The 21,738-nt window shown below is 41.0% G+C and overlaps 1 protein-coding gene across 16 annotated transcripts in view; it reads left to right on the forward strand.

Annotated features, from left to right (window-relative positions):
• IQSEC1 (IQ motif and Sec7 domain ArfGEF 1) overlaps positions 1 to 21,738 on the forward strand; it is a 311,515-nt gene that overhangs the window by 147,086 nt on the left and 142,691 nt on the right. For 9 of the 16 annotated variants that reach the window (XM_083602924.1, XM_083602923.1, XM_083602919.1 and 6 more), the window contains one exon: positions 6,122 to 6,166. The exons of 5 other annotated variants lie outside the window; for them this stretch is intronic. In XM_083602924.1, coding sequence (XP_083459050.1) covers positions 6,122 to 6,166 — 45 coding nt within the window. Of the gene's footprint in view, positions 1 to 6,121; positions 6,167 to 14,176; positions 14,987 to 21,738 lie in introns of those variants that run through there. 2 more of the 16 variants (XM_083602939.1, XM_083602932.1) reach the window with 1 other exon arrangement.

A 21,738-nucleotide genomic window follows, 5' to 3' on the forward strand; every position in this document is an offset into this window, starting at 1 on the left:
TGCTCTGACTTGGAATAAGGCAACTTCCTGTGCCCCCAACTTCCTGATTACTCTTCTTCTTCTTTGGCGATCACTCGTAGCCGAGTAAGATTGTCTTACTGTACTATAGTGTAGGTGCTTTAATTACTGGTTTACCACCTTTAAAAAAAAATGAAAAAATAGTTAAATGGCACAATAAATTAAAATTCCCTTGTGTAGGATGCAGGTACTGACTAATGAAGTGGCAGCTATCATTGATGCCAAACAAAAGCAAGTGAGAGAGCTTTTTTAAAAATGAAAATTTAAAGGGCTTTCACTAAATGGGATTTCAGCATAAGCATAGTAAAAGGATCTTGTTTCTGAGGACGATCATTACCAGATAATATAGTACTACTTAAAATGCTTTGAGGAACCACTTTTTGAATTTTGCCTCCAAGTGTTTATGGGAAAAGGATACTTCAGCAACTCTAATGGATGCTAGTGCAGGGGTAAAAGCTTACTTGTCAAAAAATTAAAATTGTGTAGGTTGACTTAAATGGTATCTGGGAAATGACAGTTTTATTTTGTAACAGTAAATTGTGGTGTGTTTTTTAACTGCCTATGTATAAACAGAGAAGCCCACATTATGCATTATGATGAAGTATCCATTTGCAAACTGAAATTCATCATGGGAATTTTGTGTATGAAACAGCTGTATGTAAAGTGGTGGTTTCACCATGTAAGAGCAACTTACCTTTGCGTTATGATCGTATTAAAAAAGAAGGCCACGAAAGAAGGCACTCACAATTTCATTTATGACCCATTGCTCGGTTGATTCTATTTTCAACTGTCAACTAAATAACTTTGCAAAGTATGAGCCATCCTCAGTTTCAGGATTTCAAACATGTTTCTAAAAATCCAATGAAACACAGTCCCAGTTGCACAAATCAGTTGCAATAAATTGTGAAAGACTTTCAATATGAATGTTTATCATCTAAAGTGTGGATCTGTTTTTACCTTAGAGAAAGAAACAGAATAACGGGTTTTCGTCTCTTTATTTTTTATTTTCAAAAAAGCTTCTTAAGCACATGTTTTATTAAAATTTTAAAAGACCAACGTAATATTATTTTTAGCAGCGTACTCTGAGTCCCAGATTTCCCATTCAAATAGAGTAAGCCTGCAGCATTACAGCAGCAAAGGTAAATTGGTTACCTAATTCTACCAGCCGTTTGAAAAGAGCTGAGAAATAAAATATCAAGGCTTTCCCTGTGAGCAATTTTTTCTCTTGTATTTCTTTATGCCTTTTCTCCTGGAGAGCCTTGTATTTAATGAAATGCTCTTAAAAGAATTGTGTGTGTTTCCTGATTCTATACAACCATTATTCTTCATAGTAAGTATGTATATATATATTAAAGATGAAAGGGACAATTTCCCCATGTGTGTGTAAATCACAGTGATCCCAGTTAACACCCATATTTGATACAATCAATTAATTCACATTGTGTTCCTGTCTGTGGCCTTTCTCTCTTTTGAACTCCATGGGGATTATTGCACATGGAGCAATTTACAGAATTGAGACTACTTATGCTAGTAAGGGTTGCACATGCAGGCAGATTATGAAAGCATTATTTTTGCTTTTAATTTTTGCAGACAGTCTGTCTAGGTCAAGAATAAGTTCCAAACTCAAGTCGGTAATCTCTGTAGCTATTTCTGGTGTCTCTGATATGCCAGGAATAGCAACTGTGTAATACAGGTTTTCTACACAATGTCTTTCTGTGTCTTGTATTAGCAGTGGAAAATGAATCCTGATTTCTTTCTGAGGAAAGAGCCACATTAAATAGATATTCAATTTTCTCCTAGTAAAAATTACATTTGCACATACCAGTATGGCCTCTTTCAAATCTTGAAGGCTATTATAAAATGCCTGGAGGGAGCTCATATTTTAACTGCCAGTGATTCCAAGTGAAGAGCCCTATGTTCATCTTTCATTTCCTGCCTTGGATACCATTTTACTACTGCAGTGGACATCTTTTCCCCCAACCACTGCAGACAAATATCTTTACTGTTTCCATCTGGGGAAGCAACATGCTGTGTGTGGCATGCTAGACCAGATAGAGCAAAACATCAGCACCCGCATCAGGATGTCAGCCCTCAAAGGCACCATCGGAGGCCATGCTGAACAGCCACTTCAAAGGGCCTTTGATGTTTTCCTTTGCATGGAACCAGAGGAGGGCAGATTTCATCTGGTTCTTAATCTTTTGTCCTTTTCCTTGCCTATAAATTCATTTGAATCATACCATTTCTTATAATGTTTTTATCCCATAGGGTAATTGGAGAAATGGAGAGGTAAGGCCAAAGGTGCCACAGGTTAAGGTGGTCTGAGAAATTTTCTGGGCTTGATTTAATTATTTGTTACATTTCTATGCTGTCCACCAGTGGACTCCTCTGAGCGGTTGAGTCATAAGGCGGGCAGTCAGGCCTGGCTCTAGGACAAATATACAGCACCTTGGGCAAGGAGTGCCTTCAACAGAACAGGGCCACCCAGAGGGTTTATGGGGCCTGGTTCAGATGTGATGCTGTGGGCCCTGCTGCTGCCCACCTATGAGGACCCATGCATGTGTGTACAACGCTGGGGTCACATGTGAAAATTACTGCGTGCACTCACCACAAATTCTCACCTGCAGCTCCTCCTTGTGGTGGAAACCAGCACAATGATAGATGTGCTTCCTTTTTTTCTTATATGGGGTTAAGGGAATAGGGTTGTACTTCTCCTGAGTACCACCTCCAAATTCAAACACTCTTCTGACAGAGTTTACTGGGGCTCTGTCCAAAGGACTTCTGGTTGTGGTCTTCTGATGGTCTTCTCCATTACTCAGGAAGCAAAGAGTCCTCCTCTGGTCGCTGCTGTGGACACAAGACCTGACTGACTGTCTCCAGGCACTATAGTCATCGGCAGTCAGCAGTGATCAGAGAAGGAATGATTGCTGGGAGGAGTGCAGAGAGAAGAAATGGCATGGTGTATCTGCAGCAGCGCTAGCGGACACCTTCATCTTCTCCAGCTGCAACGAAACATGCCTCTCCCATATTGGTTTCTATAGCCACAGCAGGCGCTGTAACTCTCCAACAGTTTGACAAAGGCGCACTCCTCCATTGTCTCCTGAGACAGATGGTTGCCAACAAACCAAGATCCCTTCAAGCCTGGCCCCACATGACTCCTACACCTTTTCTTGTGGTGACACAGAAAATTACTCTCCAGTAGCACCTTGTCAGGAAATTGTAGCTGGAATTTACTCACCATTTCCTCATTTATGGAACTCTTGCTGAAAACACTGATATAAAAACAACATCAACATTAAAGACTGCTGCGGACAATGTGAAGGGGCAGAAAAAGGTGCCCAGGCAAGACTACTTAATACTGAACAGATTAGCTTAATTCTTACCCTGTAGCTGTCATTTCTCTTAGTCTGGTAGTTTCAGGTGCAGTCTCATCAGTGGAGGAATCTACCCCTTTTGCCATGCTACAGTACGCCTTTGTGCTGTTCTCTGTGTCTGCTCAATAGTGACAAATACTAAAAGACGACGTGTCCAGCCTCACCACTGGGAAAGTTGCATAGACAGTGGGAGACATACGGTATATCAAACAAAAGAAGTATACAATGCTCTAATGGAAGTAGTAGAGTTGCCTCAAGCAGATGCAAATCTTCGCCCTGAAGCACAGTGTCTAGCAGACCTACTCATGGACTTCAATATATCAGTCATAGCATGGTATGGCCTTCTGTTCCATATTAATATTGCAAGTCTATGCAGTACTTTACCATGGAAACTGTTCCTACAGGCAGAACTGGGGAGGGGGGGTTGCACAGAGGCAGTTATCACATCAAAAGAGCTCACAAAAGCCCCACGTAAGCACCGCAAGAAGAGGCGGTTCGAATATGAAGGTCAGAATCACAATAAGGAGTGCAATAGTCCAGAGGAAATCTTCAAACGGTAGTTACTTTACACTCTTGTTGGCACCAGTTAAGCTTCACCTAAAGAGCAATCTCACAGGAATCTCACAGGAATACAATCAGATTTTTGTACAATCTTGAAAAGCTACCAGAAGAGATTTAGAGAGACACTCTACACAGAGCTCTCACTGATGACGACCACTCTGACATTGATGGTACAGATCTTAGTGTTGAGTTGGGCCAGCTCCATCACATTCTACCTCCTGGAAATGGCTCTCCGTAAGCTGCCCTGCAGTAAATCCATGACATTAAAATGTGATGTAGCAAAAAGTCTGGGTAGTAGTACAGATTTCCCTAACAGTTCCAGTTGCCAGTGGCAAGTGGATTGAAATTGAAGCTCATCAAAATGTATTTACGTTCTGTCATGCCACATGAGAGGCTCACATCACTTCCTACCGTATCCCTCAATAATGACATTGCTCGAAACTTTGACCTCTCAGCCACTGTTCTACAGTTTGCACAAACTAAAGCCTGAAAAGCTCCATCCTGAGCAGTGGAAGTTCACGATACAACACAGCAGGACCATCACAGGTTTAACTTTTAATGTTTTGTTTTGTATCTTTTGACAAACATTGTTTTGGAACATCCTTTTTATCTTAAAAAAATAAAACATTATAATCGAAAAAGTATGCAGCCTGATCTCTTACAGCTAATGGCTTTATTTTATTGTCATTTATATAATGGTTAGAGTCCTTATAGTATTTGAAGTGCTAAGTGGTCTCTACTGTTGCCTCAAAGTAAAGCTGTGTTCCACTTACTTTTACCTGACACAAAAAAAATGGTGTGTGGGTGTGGGAGGGTGTGTTTGCATACTTTACAGCTAATTAATACCCCAATACTCTGTATAACTTTTTTTTTAAAGTTGCAGATACTTGCTTTTGCCACCTTGGCTCACTGCATATAGTACATGTAGATAAATACAGCCAATGAGCTCAGCTTGAGGAAGCCACCCAGCTCATCCATCTCTAAGGCTGGCCCTGCTAGCAGTGGTGTCATTTGATACTGAATCCTAGGCACATATGCATTTCAATTAGAAGTGGTCATTTCTTACGAAAAAGGCTACTGAAATGTGATGTTTATGGTCTCATTCGGGGGGGGGGGGGAAGGATTGATTAGAGTTGATTTTTAAAAATTTACTAGCAAATGGGTTTTAATTTAATTCCAACAGCGAGTGAGAGCATGATGTTAAGAAGGCGGCCCCTGGCTCTACTGCAATTACATGCCTCCATGCACGTGTGTTGGTCAAATCTCTCCATAATTCAAAGACTTTGGGGAACCTAAGCTTGACAGTTATGCAGATCTATCTGGTCCAGTTTCTTTCTAAGTCATGGAAATTCTATCACATAGCAGCTGGGGTTCCTGGTTCCGGGCTAGTTGATTTTAGATCTCTGTAAGAACTCTTCCCAACCTACAAATACGATCCCTCATTGTTGTTGTTGTTTAAAAAAATCTCAAAGCAGTTTACAAAACATTAAAACATAAAAAAACCCAATGCAGAATAAAACATTACTGAAGATTAACAACAGTCCTGTGAGGGAGGTTATGCTGAGAGGCAACTCTGAGACGTCTTTAGCTGTGTAATTTTTAATTCATGGTTTTGGTGTTCTGAATTTGTTTACAGTTGTTTTTATTGGGTTGATATGCTGTGTGGTTTTTTACTGCAATAGCACTTGTTTTATATAGTGGGGATGACAGGTAAACAAAAACTATTTCCAAATTGTACTGAAACCATCAGCACAAAAATTGAAGCTTTCTTGATCTCTCAAGCAGACTCTATAAAAATATGACAGTAGACTATTCATACACAGTTAAACATAACATTTGTAACCTGATGTAGCAGACTAGAAACTGATATAAAAATTAATATTTACACTGTAGATACTTATAGCAAATTACACTAAAATTGTGTTCTCTAAAACGTTACTTTGGCATGTGAAAATCTTTATGCATATGACATTCAGCTAAAAATTGTTTTTCAAAGCTAATTGGCAGGCTTTAAATCCAAGTTAAAATCACATTATTCAGTGTATTCCAATATGCAGCTTAAAAAAAACCTTTAAATGTTAAACAACTTATTTTGGTGTGGGACTTTCTTTGAACCCTTGTCAAAAACTGTGTTTAATATTTTTAATTTTATTCTTTTGCAATTATCTCAGGACTTCCTTGGAAACACGAAGCAGCCTTTCAACTGATCCACTCAGGTATTGTAAAACTACACTGCATATTTAAAAAAAAACATAAATAGAAGGGTTAACTTCAGTGTGACTACACTATTTTTGATTTTGATTTTACTAGGCGCTGCCTCCCCTACTTGCACTGCTCACCAGCCCCGCCTACCTGCCACTCCCCTCATTTTCACCTTGTCCCAACCCCCACCTCCTCACAGCAGCTTCAACCAACCCCATCCCCACAGTTTTCCTAAAACTCCTACAGTAACTAATGGTGGCAGCAACAGAAAGAGCCAGAAGGCTTGCAAAGCCCACCCTGCACAGATCCACCTGCCTGCCTGCAGTTACATTTGTCAAGGACACTAATTGCCACAGGAGTTCTCCACAACTCTCCTGTTTTGTTGCTGCTTTCTTCTTCCTCAGCTTCTGATGCAGCTGAGGCGGCAACATCCGTGTTGTGTAACATCATTGGAGCAGGGTTGTTGCTGGGGAACTGCCCCAGATTGTCCTCGCCGTTCCTTTGCGGCTCACTAGTGGCTCGGATCTTTTTCAACGTGAAGTTCAAAGCATCACACAAAGAAAGAAATGATTACCTTTCACACAAAACTTAAGATACTTGTGAAAGTGTATTTCTGATGGGGCTACTAAGAAGTCGTGGGGTGTGGCCAGTGAAAGGTCACAAAGATGTGCCAAAGTTCTGGTATTTTCTGCATCCTCCTCCTCTGCAAAGACATTGTGGGCACTTGAGTACTGATGTTCTACAAATAGCTAGCACCCAGCTAAACCGAAAAATGTCTTGCTTTGCTTCAGAAGAGGTCTGTGCTATTGCAGTTCTCTGCTGGGAGAAAAGTTGCTTGACTGCCACCTGCTCTAGTTCTCTCTCTGTCTTCCTCCTATGCAATGAAACATTGCAGTTTCATGCATACTTAGCATTTAAGTGGCTGAGAAGTGGTCCCTGCTCTCATGATTTCTAGTGTGAATTCATGCCACAATAATTGTACATTACTCAGAAGTGAGCAGGACTGAATTCCATGGGGATTGCTCCCTGGTATGTAAAGGGTTGCAGCCTGAATTGGTAAATTAACATTTACCACAACACTGGACTGCTAATAAGGGATCCTATACATTTCCAGACCTGATTGGTTGGTTGGCATCCGTCTCTGTTGGAAGATAATGGAAGAGTGCGCCTTTGGAGGTGTAGTCAAACTGTTGGAGAGTTATGGTGCCTGCTGTGGCTGTAGAGACTGATACAGGAGATACATGTTTTGTTGCAAGTGGGGCAGATGAAGGCATCTGCAGATGCACCATGGCATTACGCTGCTGCAGATGCACCATGGCATTTCTTCTTTCTGAACTCCTCCCAGCAGTCATTACTCCTCTGGTCACAGCTGTGGATACATGACCTGACTGTCTCTAGGCGATGTGGTTGTCTGCAAGATATTCCCACATAGGGGGGTTAATGTTGCCAGCCTTCATGTCACATTTGAAGACATCTTTGTAACTCAGAGTTGGTCTGCCAGTGGGCCTGGTGCCTGAAGCATGTTCTTGGGGATCCTGCTATCTTCAATTCTTTGGACATGACTATGCCAGCGTAGATGTCACTGAGACAGGAGTGCAAACATGCCAGGAATGTGGGCTTGGGAGAGCACATCTTTCTTTGAGACTCTGTCCTGCCTTATGATGCCCAAATTCTTCCTGACACAGTGATGCAGAAGGCATCAGTCCTGGTGGGTGCAAGTTGCCCACATCTCATTACCATAAAGCAGCGTGCTCACCACACAAGTCTGGTAGACCTTCATTTTGGTATTGGTCATCAGCATCATATTATCCCACACCCTTTTAGAGAAGCGAGCAATTGTTGTAGCTATCTTGCCAATACACTTGTCCAGCTCAGTGTTGATGGAGAGGTTGCTGGTTATGGTGGAGCCCAGATAGACAAAATTGTCTATCACCTCAAGTGTGGTGGTCACCAATGCAGATGCATGAAATGCTGGCAGTGTCCTGACACAGGATGTTGCTCTTCATCAGGCTGATGGTAAGGCTGAACATCATGCAATCTTGGGCAAAATGGTATATGAGACTCCGTAGAGCTTCCTTGGAGTGCCCTATCAAGGCTGTGTCATCTGCAAGCAATATGTCTCAGATAAGGACCCACCACACTTTTGTCTTGGCATGGAGGCATGCCAAGTTGAACAGACTCCCTGTTTCTCCTTGAATGGATGTACACACCACCTTCAGTTGAGCTGAAGGCAAATGAAAGAAAAGCGACTAATAAAAGGTGGCGTGATGATGATTCCTTTTGTGAGTTGCCTGAATGAGGTTGACCTGGGGACCTCATATTACATTGCCCAAACTAGTTGCCTATTGGGACCATAAATATTCCTTGGGAGAATTTGTAAACTTTTCCATAGAGGGTGGCCTGAACGCCTCTAGAGGTTGGAGGTGCAGTGTAATAGCAATGAATTGCTCAGAGCACCAAAAATACAGCCCCTGCCTGTTTGCATGAATGTAGTAACATGATTGTCAGCTGCTGCACTTGAAGTCCTGGGAGGCAGAAGATGTATACAACATCCCAGTCCTGGGTTAAATATTACTTCCTTGATGCAACTGTATCATAGAGCTGCATTGTATAAGAATGTATAAAAATTGTATGGGGAAAAACATAGGAATCGCACAGAAAAATTGCTTCAAAGTCCCCGTCTGCTTAAAGATTTGTTAGGGTTGAAATAACATTTGCTATAGTGTCTGCCAGCGATGACTACTTCCCTCTGAATGTGTCAAACAGGAACACATGATGCTATAAGCCAAAATAGTAAGCAGCAGTTGGGGAAAATGTGATGATGCTCATTTTGAATGAGTGTGCACTCTGGAAAATATCCAACCAAAGCTTAAAAAAAATCTCAACACAACTAGAGATAGAGGAATATCAAGTTCTTGGTAGTATGGTATGGTTAGTTTTTTGGTGCAGATCAATCCGGGTAGGGGATTTTCACAAACATTTTAGTCTCTTCAAAACTTCTTTTATTGTGGTTTTTGCCCTTTTGCTTGACAAAAGGATGGTGAGCTTTTCATAAGTGGGTAGATGGGACACATCCACACCAGCAGGGCCAGGGGGCTGTTGCTACCTTATCCTTATACAGTCGTGCAAGTCACTGTGTAGTGATGTACACAGAATTTCAGGAGGGGCAAGGCTTAAAGGTTTTTAGTCCATAGTTCTATACAAACGTGCCTGGGGAAAAGTCTGATTGAACTTATTTCTGAGTAGAAATGCATAGGATTATGCTTGGAGTGGTCAGTGGACATGCCATGGAAGACCAAAGTTGGTTTTCCACATCCATGCAAGTATATGCTTGCTTTATGCTTTTATTTTAATTTAGAAGCCTTGAGATGTTCATCCTGATAGTCTTGGGTTTTGTAAGACGTATGTAGTGTCCCAGAGAATTTGATACAGCTAGCAGCTCAAACGCAGATGCTTATCCTGCTTTCCAATTACTGCTTCTGTCTTTAACTTTCCCCTCTTTAACTTCAACTAGTTAGAATGTTTATGCATCATGCTGCAAGAGTAACAATGGTTGTGGTTTCTTGAAAGGTTCTATGGCAATTCACTGAGACACCTCTAAGCAAATTGCACAAAATCATTGTACCCTTGGGGCAAGAATATATATATTTCACCTGTCTTCACTATTATTTTTCAAGAGCATTTCATTGCAATGTAGGCCAGAATCTGAACTTATGCTGCAGTTAGTTCATATTCTCTCACCGATGCCTTTTTAACTAAAGGCTTGCTTCTGCATCACTGATTGCTAAGGCAACCATTCTTCAAGAGGAGGTGTACTATATTTTTTCAGCTTATTCACCATAGCTTCTCCTTAATGGCCTCTTAGAGTACTCTCTTTTCGTTTGCTGCCGTCCACTGAGTTCTATAAATGAATATACAACAGCTGAACGCAGCTCACTGAACATCACAATGCGGAAGCTGCACTACGTCCAAAAGTTACTATGCTGTTTAAGCCTGTGAATCTGAAGACAAAGAAAGGAGCAGAAAAATGCCCTTTCAAAGAACCGGCTTTATATTCAGGCTGAGCGTGAGATGAAACTTAATGCATTTTTACTTGTTTGTTTTCCAAGGGAAAGAGAGGAAAGATGGAGAGCATGGGTGTTGAGATTGTTGCGCCTTTCATTCACAAAAGTCCCCATTAGCATTTGCTTTAAGCACAGTACAGTATACTCAGTATTAGAAGCTGTCAAAGTGTCTGGGTGAGTATTTTTTTTAAACCACTAAGCACCTACATTTTGAATGCAGAGAGTGACAAACTTATTTTTTCTTCATCGAAAAGCAGGAAGGGGTCTCAGAAAAGGTCTGAACCTTCTACCACAAAATGCTTTTGATAGTGCCCTGCTGTTTCTGCAGTGATTAACTTTCTCCCTTCCTTGTTTCTCCTGATGAATAATTTAATTTGAGCATATTTGCTTCAGATTGTGTGCATGCATGTGCAGTTGTGTGTAGATAATATAAAGATAGAATAGAACCCATAGCTAAATAATGGAAGAGTAAAGTGGATTTACAGGAAATCCTTTCGTAATAAATCTGTTTCATTTAGGTACTGCTAACAACTGCCCGTGTATGTGTGTGTTAGATGGGGGGGGGGGTTTGCATAAAGAATTTGGCCAACTATTTGCTTTAGGTGGTAGTGGAGAAACTCGTGTGCCCCGTTCTGCAGCCTAAAGTCTGAATAGCTTACAGTCCTGGTGTCACCACAGTCTCCTGCCATGCCCAAAGAGCACTGGGGGAACCTACTCCTGACTCCTGCCACTTATTCCATACATTTAAAGTAGTTGCACAAATGTAGTTGTCAGGCCTGGTCGTTGTCCTCTTCAGATCACCACACAAACGCTTCTTGTTCTTTTATAAAACTTTTTATTGCGTATTAACAAAACAATCTTATAAACGGTTCTTAAATATTATTCCTCAGAGTCGCTTATTTCAGATACCTTCTGAGCTCTGCTTCTCCGTGACCAGCAACTCTCAAAATGTCGAACGCGCCCTTCCCTTTGTTTTCCCGCTCTTTTTTCTAACCTCCTGGCTATAGCTGGCTTGTATCTCCCCTCCTCCGAATCTGAGCTAAAACTTAACCCTTGCCTTTCCTGGGAACAGCCGGTCACTCCCTGTTGTTCCTCCTGTTCTCTTCTATTAGATTCACTGCTCTCCTTCCCCCCTTGGGGAATGCTTTCTCCCTCTGAGAAACGGGAAACTTCTAACTCTTCCCTGACAGTAGTTGCTAGTGTGACACATTTGCCTCAGAACTACTGGTGTGCTCGAGTAGATCTGAATGTGAGCTATGAATGTCTTGTTGTTAGTTGATTTCTCAGTTGTGTACTACTACCTACCTCTTGAGGGACACGGGTGGCGCTGTGGGTTAAACCACAGAGCCTAGGACTTGCTGATCAGAAGGTTGGCGGTTTGAATCCCCGTGACAGGGTGAGCTCCCGTTGCTCGGTTCCTGCTCCTGCCAACCTAGCGGTTCAAAAGCACGTCAGAGTGCAAGTAGATAAATAGGTACCACTCTGGCGGGAACGTAAACGGTGTTTCCGTGCGCTGCTCTGGTTCGCCAGAAGTGGCTTAGTCATGCTGGCCACATGACCCGGAAGCTGTACACCGGCTCCCTCGGCCAATAAAGCAAGATGAGCGCCGCAACCCCAGAGTCTGTCACAACTGGGCCTAATGGTCAGGGGTCCCTTTACTTTACCTACCTCTTGAGGGGAAAGTTGAGAGAGGCCATCTGTTACAGAAACAGACTTATATTTAGTGTCATGATTATAAGCTGCTAAGAACAATGCCCATCTTTGGATGTGGGCAGTAGCTGTCTCTAGAATTCATCCTACTAAAAGCAAAATGGGCAGCAGGAGTTAATATTATTAGTGTTAGTTTCCAATCATGCAGGGAAGCGGGGAATGGCCAAGCTTCCTAACTCCCCAAAGAGGGCTTAAAGTTTTCTGATCTAATGGAGCATAGTTGATCTCTGTAGGGCTTAAATTTCTGGAAGCAAAACAAGGCTACGGCCCATTCTCACCCACCAGATACTACATGAGAAATCACAGCTCCAGTCCCAAAGGCTGAAGTGTCAACACCAATGAGATTTCTACTGTGGGTTATAATGCGTTAACATTTACTCTGAAGTGATAAGTCTTTTCACCTCTAGAATGGTTCTTTTACATTGCCCAGCCCATTCCCAGTGTCATCTTTCATAGCAACCACTTCAGTATTCATGCACAACATTTCTGTGAATACTTTACAAGCCAAATGAATGGATGAACCTGCGATATATTAACTACATGAGGTGCTTTTTGAAATTATGTGCAGCCAAATTTCTTGCAAATGTGCTCTGGATAATCCTCTTCACTGGATTCTGAAAGAATAGTGCTATATGGGGCGTATCTAAAGCCTGGGATACATTGGGAGTATCTAGTCTATGTCAGAATCCAGATGTAGATACCACTCTACTACCTCCAAAGTGGAGATAAGATGTTTGAGATGTAGGCTCAGGTGTAACTGCTGTCTCATAATGCTCTCCCCCCCCCCCCACCACCTAAAATGTACACTTGACTAAAACAAGCATGATACTAATGATACACATTAAAGGGGGGAAAACTCATCTCACTGGAATCATGTACAGTGGAAATGGAAGACATATATTGCTCTACCTTCTTGCAATGTTAGCAGTTATTTTTGCTCAGGGTAATGCATTTAATTTATTTTATTTCATAAAATAAGCCACTTGATTGAAAAAAAAATATTTACGGGGAACAATAGTAAAAAGTTATACAGGCACCTCCCCATTTACACAGGGGTTACATTGAGCTCTTTTTAAGGGGAATCGGCCAAAACGACACTGCCAACATGGGTTGCCATACGTTCGGATTTTCCCAGATATTTTTGCCGATTTCTGCCTGGAAACTGCTTCCAAGTATGTCCAGGAAATTCCAGACACATGGCAACCTTAGCAAACACCCCATTCTGCCCCTATCTAGGTCTTCAGCATACCACCATATCAGTCATTACTTGCATTTACCACCTCGTCGTTTTCCTTGTTCTATCCATATGCACACAGGGAAGTTACCTCAGTGTTGTTAGAAAAGGCTACCATTTTAAAAATCAAAATATTTTTACATAAATCTTCCTTTTAAAATCTTGTTTTGCTTGATGCTTTTCAAGAAATTACATTAGCATAAGATGAGTGGTCAGAAGGCAGATTAACATATTTTCTAAGAGTAATTCAGTTTCCACAAACGTGTTCTTTTAATAGGCGCTTGTCATTAATTTTTTGAATACTTCATTATAGCTAGTAAGAATGTTTGCAGAGGAAATCACTACATTTTAAAAAAATAACATAAAATGCAGAATTGAATCCTATAGTGTCTCTCTTTAAAAGATAAGAGACCTAAATGGATTGAGGTTTCAGAGGGTAATAAATGAAAGCTGCTTTTATCATTCCTATTTCACCCAAAGGATTTAAATAGAAAATGCTTCTAATTTTAAAACTCCTTTTCTCAAAGCATATCCTTGCTAATTGCTTATGTGCTCCCATTAGAATAAAAATGGCCTGCCTTTCCACTGTAACTAAATGAGAACTAGCTGCTGTTTCACACTGCTGTTAATTAGCCAAGTCCCAAATTCATCCTCTGCCGATGAGATTGCTCTAATAGTGCCTGAGCATTGCTTGTTACAGACACATTAGATCCGTGTGAGCCAATGGAAAGCTGTCATCGTGCTTCCATTTTAGATTTTATCAATGTGTTCCTGTTACCATAGCAACTGGAATCAACCTATCTTTGGGGGGGGCGTCTTTATCTTGCTGGCTTTTATAGCTGGGAGCGTGCCCCACTGTGCACCATGTGGTTCAGATGATTAGTTTTTTTTCTTCACAGAGACCTTAACTGGCAAAGTGTGTTGGGATTAAGATAAGCATAATTTATTTTGCGAGTGGGGAGGGGTCTGCACTTAGGCTTGTCACTTCCCACCTCCCTTCCACTCCCAGTCATAAGGAAACCAACATTTTTCATAGGTGGCTTGGCAGACAATGAAGCAGATGTGATTCACACCAGAGGAGCCGGCTTTTTTATATATATATATATATATATATATATATATATATATATATATATATATATAAAAGTTGTATCCAGCGTAGTTACTGAGGAGTTTCCATATGATGCTGTCTCAAATCTTCTGGGATCACAGGACGTTTCTACTCAGCAGAGTGTGATATTTGCTTGTCTTTTCCCTAGGAATTTGTGAGCTCTAGGGGTGCTTTCTGAGCGGCCCCCAAGAATCCTGACCGGAATATATGCTAATGATTTATCAAAGAGCTTTTGGAATGGCTGGAAGTAGCACTGTTATTATTTTTTCCTCCTTTTGTTTGTGTGTAATAGCAACTACTGGCTATGTGGGTGAACTCAGGGAAGATTAGCTGAAATGAGGAGCAACTAACAAAGTAAATGAATTTGTAGCCTTTGTGCTACTGTCTCTTTGTATTAAAGTAGTTCATGCACTGTAGCTATGCAGGTGCGGTGCCATGTGGATAAAGAGCTTGCATATATTGGTGGCAACTAGAAAATACACGGCTGTCTGCCTAGAAAAGGGGAGGGGTATTGTATGCAATACCGTTTGGTCTCTCTCTCTTTTCTCCTGCAAAAAGTAGGACATTGTGTGTGTGTTTTTTTTTAAAAAAATAAAAAGTGAAAAAGATTCCACTTGCTGCAGTTGAACTGTTTTAAAATGCTGAAGTTAAAGGCCTTCTGCTTGGATTACTGGCAGTTTCTATGTCTCCAGCCTCTTCATGGCTTCTATAAAAGGTAAGGAAACATGAAATCTAAAATGCTTTTCAGTAGTAAATGGCTGCAGGCTGCTGCATTCACTTGCTGTAAGGCACATTTGCATGGTGTGGAAAGGGGTGTGGTGGGGAAATTAATGCAGACTTATTACAAAGGGTGTAAATCTGCTTGTTCCTTTTAACTATAGTAGCCATTGCTACTTCTTCTCTGCCTGGATGATGCTGTGCTGTGGATACCATTTAATTTGAAACAAATAAGCTAAAACAGCCCTTGTTTATTTTAATTCACTCTGATTTTCTCTCACACACAAGAAAAACAGCTGTTAATGCTAAGTTTTTACATTACGGAATTGGTGCTTGGGTATTGTTTTGGAATGTCTTGGATTTTTATGTAATGTAGATTAATGTTCCTACAAGGAAAAAAGTTTTAATAGAACAGTTTGTTTCATATGGTATGAAATCAATTGCACACCGCAGCAGCTCTGACAGAAAACTGAAATGATAGATGGTGACCGATGGTCAGAAGTAATGGGACTGGGTGCCAGATGCATTGTTCTTGCCAAAGTAATGGAATAACAGCATAAGCAATTTAATTTGACATGTGTGGTGCACTTATCCTGATGTTTTTATCTAATCTTCAGAGGTCTCAGTATTCAGAATAGCTTATTAATGAAGAAAACATGTATAAGTAGTTCAACATTCACAGCAAAACATAAGGCTGTTTTATTCCACCCCACCCCCCATAAAATCATAAAGTCCATTTTAAACACAGAAAGTGCTTTTGTGAATGAAAATTGCAGGTTTATTTATTGTATGAAGATTGCAGGGGTGAAAGGGAAACTCTTCCAGTCGTTTTCAATGAATTATGCCCTTTTAAATCCTGATGTCTAAGTAGACAAACATAGTTGGGACCCTTTGCTTTCCAACATCGTGGGAGAAGCATGTAAACTCCTTTTTAAAGTTAAGTTTCCAAACTTAGCAAAATCATGGTGCAGAAGATTGAACTTCACTCTTAAAGGATGGACAGTTCATTCTTACATTTACTGTTCCACTTAGATATATTTGTTCTTAAAATGTTGGGTGTTTTCCTTCAACTCTGTAGTGTAATACAATTTAACTATAGAACACATTTTTCAACCCTGCTAACACATGCCTAATTAGTACTATTTCATATTAACTGGAATAAATTCTAATTTATTCCCTTACAAATACCTCCTTAGCTATCTATATTTAGAGTTTACCCTGCAACTGGGAAAGTCTGGATTTACATACAAGAGTATACATGCAATAAATAAATAAAGGCATTCAAAGCTGTGACTGTTTTTAAATGGGTCACACAGGACATTCAGAAGATATTTAAAGAAAACATTTTTTGCTGCCTTAAAAGTGACAAAAAGGTGTGTGAAAACAGGATTGCACATAATGCATGATGAATGTAAAAATATACTACCCAGTTTCTAGTTCTTCTTCATTAGAGGTTTATGTCTTGTTCTTAATGTTCTTGGGAAAATGCCAGAAGGCCAATAAGAAAAGTGTGGGCATGTGGAGAAAGTGTGAAGGTGTGGGTGGATGTGCAAGAATGAGCGTGTTTTACAAGACCTGAAATATAAATCTGAATTTGATTAATACTTTGTTCAGCAGGTGTTCTGTGTGTAGACGTTAGACCGTGCCATTCAGATTTTTATCATTCTTTCATGCTAAAGCTACATAAAGGGAGAAAGGATTTTGCAAATGCAGCTAAAAGAAAAATGTAATCACTGGTTTCCAAGCTATTAAAAATAACACAAGACAGTCAAGACACTCTGCATCCAGTATCATACACCCACTCCTTGAACAATGTGAGAGACCTGAGGTTGAAAAGGATATAACTGGCAATGGTGCTCTGAAATATTGCATAAACATTTAATCTGTTTCTTGAATCAAACTATTTTACATACTTTCAAGACAAAAACTGTAGCACCGTCTTTTATAGGTGCAATGATATTGCTACTGCTGCAGTAAAATCTAGTTTATTTTCAGAATAACATGCATAAAGAAATTATTGTAAGGTACAAAATGGCCTTGGGTGACCCCCTAGGCCTTGTCGTTTCTGAGGAATGAAAAACGTGAGACCACCTCTGCTGTGAGTCTGGGGGACTTGCTCCCTGCCTGTAATTTGTGTTTTTTGTATTTTTATGTTGGGGACCACCCTGAAATCTATGGGTGAAGGACAGTATACAAATAATTATAATCATAATAATTAATATGCAGGAATCAGGAATGTCTGTCTTGTCAATCCAGGACAACAGCTCATGTACTGTGTATATTGTAAATACATATTAAAATATTGTAAATACATATTAAAAAATGCAATGCATGTTATCTCTAGTAGCTGGAGTTCTTTGTTGTAGGGCAACTCAGATCCTGTTCATGGCCACAAGAGAGTCTTTCTGTCAAGTCCATGGGTATTTCAGTATGTATAGCCCAAATCTGTACTGTAATTCAGATGTAGCCTCTTCATTTCCCCCATGCTTTCAAAGGTTCAAGTGTCCATTTAATCTGTGACAATCTGTTATACAATCATATGACATTACGGCAGGTTATGCAAAGAATGACTAAGTCAAGTGTTCTGTTTCTATAATGCAGCAAGTGAGAAATGTTGCTATTAACACTATATAAAAAGTAAAGTCAAAGGTGATAAAAAAAAATCAGTTCCCAGCAATGGTAAACACTGAATCACTAACATTCTTCGAAGGTCAGTTGCTGCAATCCTTCACACTTGGTCAGAAGTAATATCTGGAGAAAATCATTCTCACAGGGATGTTGCTGAAAAGGACCTCTACGTGGCAACAATCCAGTTGTAACATAGAAGTAGTTGCTATGGGGAATTGTGTCATTGTGTTAAAGTCCACACCCCACCCAACAAATATGCCAGGAATATGGTACTGGTGTGTGGAGACTTATAACATCATGGACAACTGTCTAGGCACTTAGCATTCTACAGACAGTGGGACCACTCTCATTGTTCTCTACAACTTCTCCATGGAACACGCAGTATGCATTCCATCCTTAAACTGAGTGCTTCATTGCATTTTTGTATGTTGAATGGATTATGTTAACCAGAATGCTGACGAAACGTGGACAATGGTCTGAAGGTTCACAAACGATGCTTTATGAAACCCAGAACAGGCATTGGGACTGAGCTATTCTGCCTGGCCCCTTATCTCCTCCCATTGTTTGCCAGATTCCTGTAAAGATCCTGGCTTGCATTAAACCAAATTTCCCCATAATATCCAAACTGGAGAAATCTGGCTTAGTGTCAGTTAACAAGCTGGGTAAAATAAGACTAGGTCACATCCTCCCTGTTGCCCCCTTGAGCTCCTCCCCTTGCTCTGGTGCTTGTTCAAGCTTTAGCCTTAATGCATATTCAAATTGGGCCACTCAGACACTTAGGAGCTGTTTCTCTCCCAATATTCTTGTCCAAGACCCTTAAGGCCTATATTACTTTCCTGTCTACCTTCATCATGTTTACACTGTATTTGCACAATAGAGGCCACTAAGGGAGTCATTAGCCTTAATTTACATGCAATTTGAAAGGAAGGCACAGATGTTGTAGATCATGTGTGTCATTATGGTCATCTGTTTTCGCTTTTGTTTAGGCCCCTGTTTTGTTGTATCAGTGGCAGGCAGTGGCATTATGAGATTAATCAGTTTTAACTAGAGTACATGGTTTGTACTTTCAGTATAGTGATAGGATACAGTTATATTACATTGTCAGTCATAAGGGTTTTTTGGAACACCAGTGGTTTCAGAAGTGACAGCTTCTATGGTCAAAATTGCCTAATCCTTCCTGTCCTCACATTACTTTACTTTTGAGAAGGGGGCTTGCACATGCAGGGAAATGAATCCGCTTCTGAACCCCTAATTTGTGCATTACTGAAGCATGTCTGCCTATTCTAAATCTTACTCTGCCTTTTTTTTTTTTTGTTCTTCTGTTTCTGAGAGGACTGTACAAGGTGCTTAGAACTTCAGTTTCATCAGTTTGGAGATAAAAGGCAACATTAATATTAAAATAAGTTGCTTTTACATAGCTTCTTCGAAGAAATAAAAGCTGTTGGACATCATTCATACTATGTAATAATGAAGTAAGAAGAATTGCTTATACATTTGTTTGGAGGGGGGAACAGTAGGCAGGAAAAAGAATTAATGCAATTTGAGCTATTATGTGTATTTATAGTCCTTGAGATAGAGGCCAGTTTCCTCCTATCTTGCAGCCTAGGTAAAGGGACCCTGGACCATTAGGTCTAGTTGTGACCGACTCTGGGGTTGCGGCGCTCATGTCGCTTTATTGGCTGAGGGAGCCGGCGTACAGCTTCCGGGTCATGTGGCCAGCATGACTAAGCCGCTTCTGGCGAACCAGAGCAGCACACGGAAACGCCGTTTACCTTCCCGCCGGAGCGGTACCTATTTATCTACTTGCACTTTGATGTGCTTTCGAACTGCTAGGTTGGCAGGAGCAGGGACCAAGCAACGGAAGCTCACCCCGTCACGGGGATTTGAACCACCGACCTTCTGATCGGCAAGTCCTAGGCTCTGTGGTCTAACCCACAGCGCCCCTCATGTCCCTCATCTTGTAGCCTAGTCCTGTGCATACTGTTAATGGTTGCTGGGAGAAGGGGCGAAACCCTTGAAATCATTAAGTACTACAATTTTGACTATTTGGTATATGAAGGGAGAAATACAAGCTGCAAAGGAATTCCTGGGCTAGCCTGTTCAAAAGGACCTCTGTCCAAGCTTAGGACCATTAAGAAACAATACAGGGCCATTGGCAGTGCAAGAGAACTGTCCTTCCCTCCTGCTCTGAAGTGAGAACAGAGACGGGGGATTTGGAAGGTGGCCAAGGTAACTGGGTGTGATGTCACAGGAAGAGTTTGGGACCTTTGGCAGGAGGATTGGGATAGCTGAGAAAAGCCCAGAACCATTTTGGCAGGCTGGCTGAAGGCAGGTTGAGAGAGATGCCTTGGACTCCACCGCTGTGGAGAACAAGCCCCTCTTGAGATGACCATGTGGTAGGATCTGGACTCCCTCCATCTAGATTCAGGTGTAAATTTGTGAATAAATCATATTTTTTAAAGCCACAACTACCTCTGTCATGTCTTTAGTTCTCCAAAGAACCACAGACCCTGGCTGAAGGCCAAGACACCTGGAATCCCGTGCCTGTGCCCGGCTTGGCAGGGATTGGGGTGGCCTGTAACATATACCAGGAAGTAAATCCCACTGAGTTTAATGGGACTTGCTTCCAAGTAAGTATGCTTAGGATTGGATATCAGCTGGACCACTATCTATATTGCCTCATAAATAAGTCCTGCTCCTTGAAGACCCTGCATATCATGAGGAAGACAATAGCAGTAAGCTGGAAATCAAAGGGGGGAAGGATGAATAGAGAGACCTGTTCTGAACTTGTATGTAGAGTTCACGATTGTAGTTGTTGCTAAGAACAAATGCTTTGCTTTCATTTGACAGTGACTTCACCCAGAGCTGGCCTGTGAGTCACAGTGCCTGCAGTACAGCTCTCCAAAGAAGCTAGTGTTGGAGAAATTTGCTGCAACTGCAAAGCAGCTGAGTGTGTATATCCTCCTTTCCCTCCTCTCCAGCATACACTCTCATTCCATATAATTTTTACAGCATGTGCTGTGCATTCTGCAGAGAGTCTGCTTCATAATAAAATGATGGGAGACAGCCAACCAAAGCAAACTTCCAAATGACACGCACGGAGCAAATGCATAAATAATGTAAAAGCTTTCAGCATCTTTCCATGCAAAACAGTTAGTACATGCAGTCCTTGCATTTGTGACCCTTTGCTTAGCTCTCAGGTTATGTAAATGGAAAAACACCACTGTCTGTCCTATGATAAAAGGCACTTCATATGCTTGCAGTCCTAACACATGTGGTCTGAAGTTGGAAAGAACTGCTACTTATTGTGGATTCTCTAGGAATTTAGAATATCATGTTTTACTCTCATGGCACCTTTCCTGGTAATATATTTTGCCTTGGGAAACTAGTATCTGAAGAGATCTGTGTTTAATTCTTATTCATATTATCACAGTGTATGCCTTCCTTTCAGGTGGATTTGCACAGCGCATTTTTGGTCCCCAAGGGCAAGTACTAAGTTGCAATTTCTGTCACTTTCTAGTATGATGCTTACAGATACCATATATCAGAAAAGCAGCCAAAGCGAAGGGCAACAGTGAGTGTAAAATCAGACATTCTCCCTTCAACTATGTGGTTAAGTGTGCAAGAGGGAGTGCTATATACAGGAAGTTGCTAAAGGTATTGGTAATATGCACCTGGGTTTGTTTTTTTTACTTCTTGTTGCTGGAATTCACAAACTGAGAGGAGATTTTGTTCATTTCAACAGCATTTATATACTTAATCATCAGAGTCTATAAGCTGATCATCATCATCATCACTATCATTATTTTGATTTTGCTCCCAGCGCAGGTATTCTGGGAATGAGACCAGTTCCTCCCCACAGGGCACTGAGCCAAGGGAACTTAAAACTATGATGTAGCATACTTGGGAACATGCACAGAACAGAAGGCGAGAGGGGGAGGTCGCCAAATTTTGTCCTAGCTCAGGGCACCATATTATGAAAGTCTACCCCATTGTTCCATAAAATAAATTATGGCTAGTGCAGACCAAGATTTATCAAGTCCAGAATCCTGTTTTCACCCACAGGTTTCCTGAGAGCTCACATTCAAGGCTACTGGTTATGATGGCTCTTGCTACCATTGG

Source organism: Podarcis filfolensis (genome assembly GCF_964270895.1).
Source record: "Podarcis filfolensis genome assembly, chromosome: 2".
NCBI classification, from domain to species: Eukaryota; Metazoa; Chordata; class Lepidosauria; order Squamata; family Lacertidae; genus Podarcis; species Podarcis filfolensis.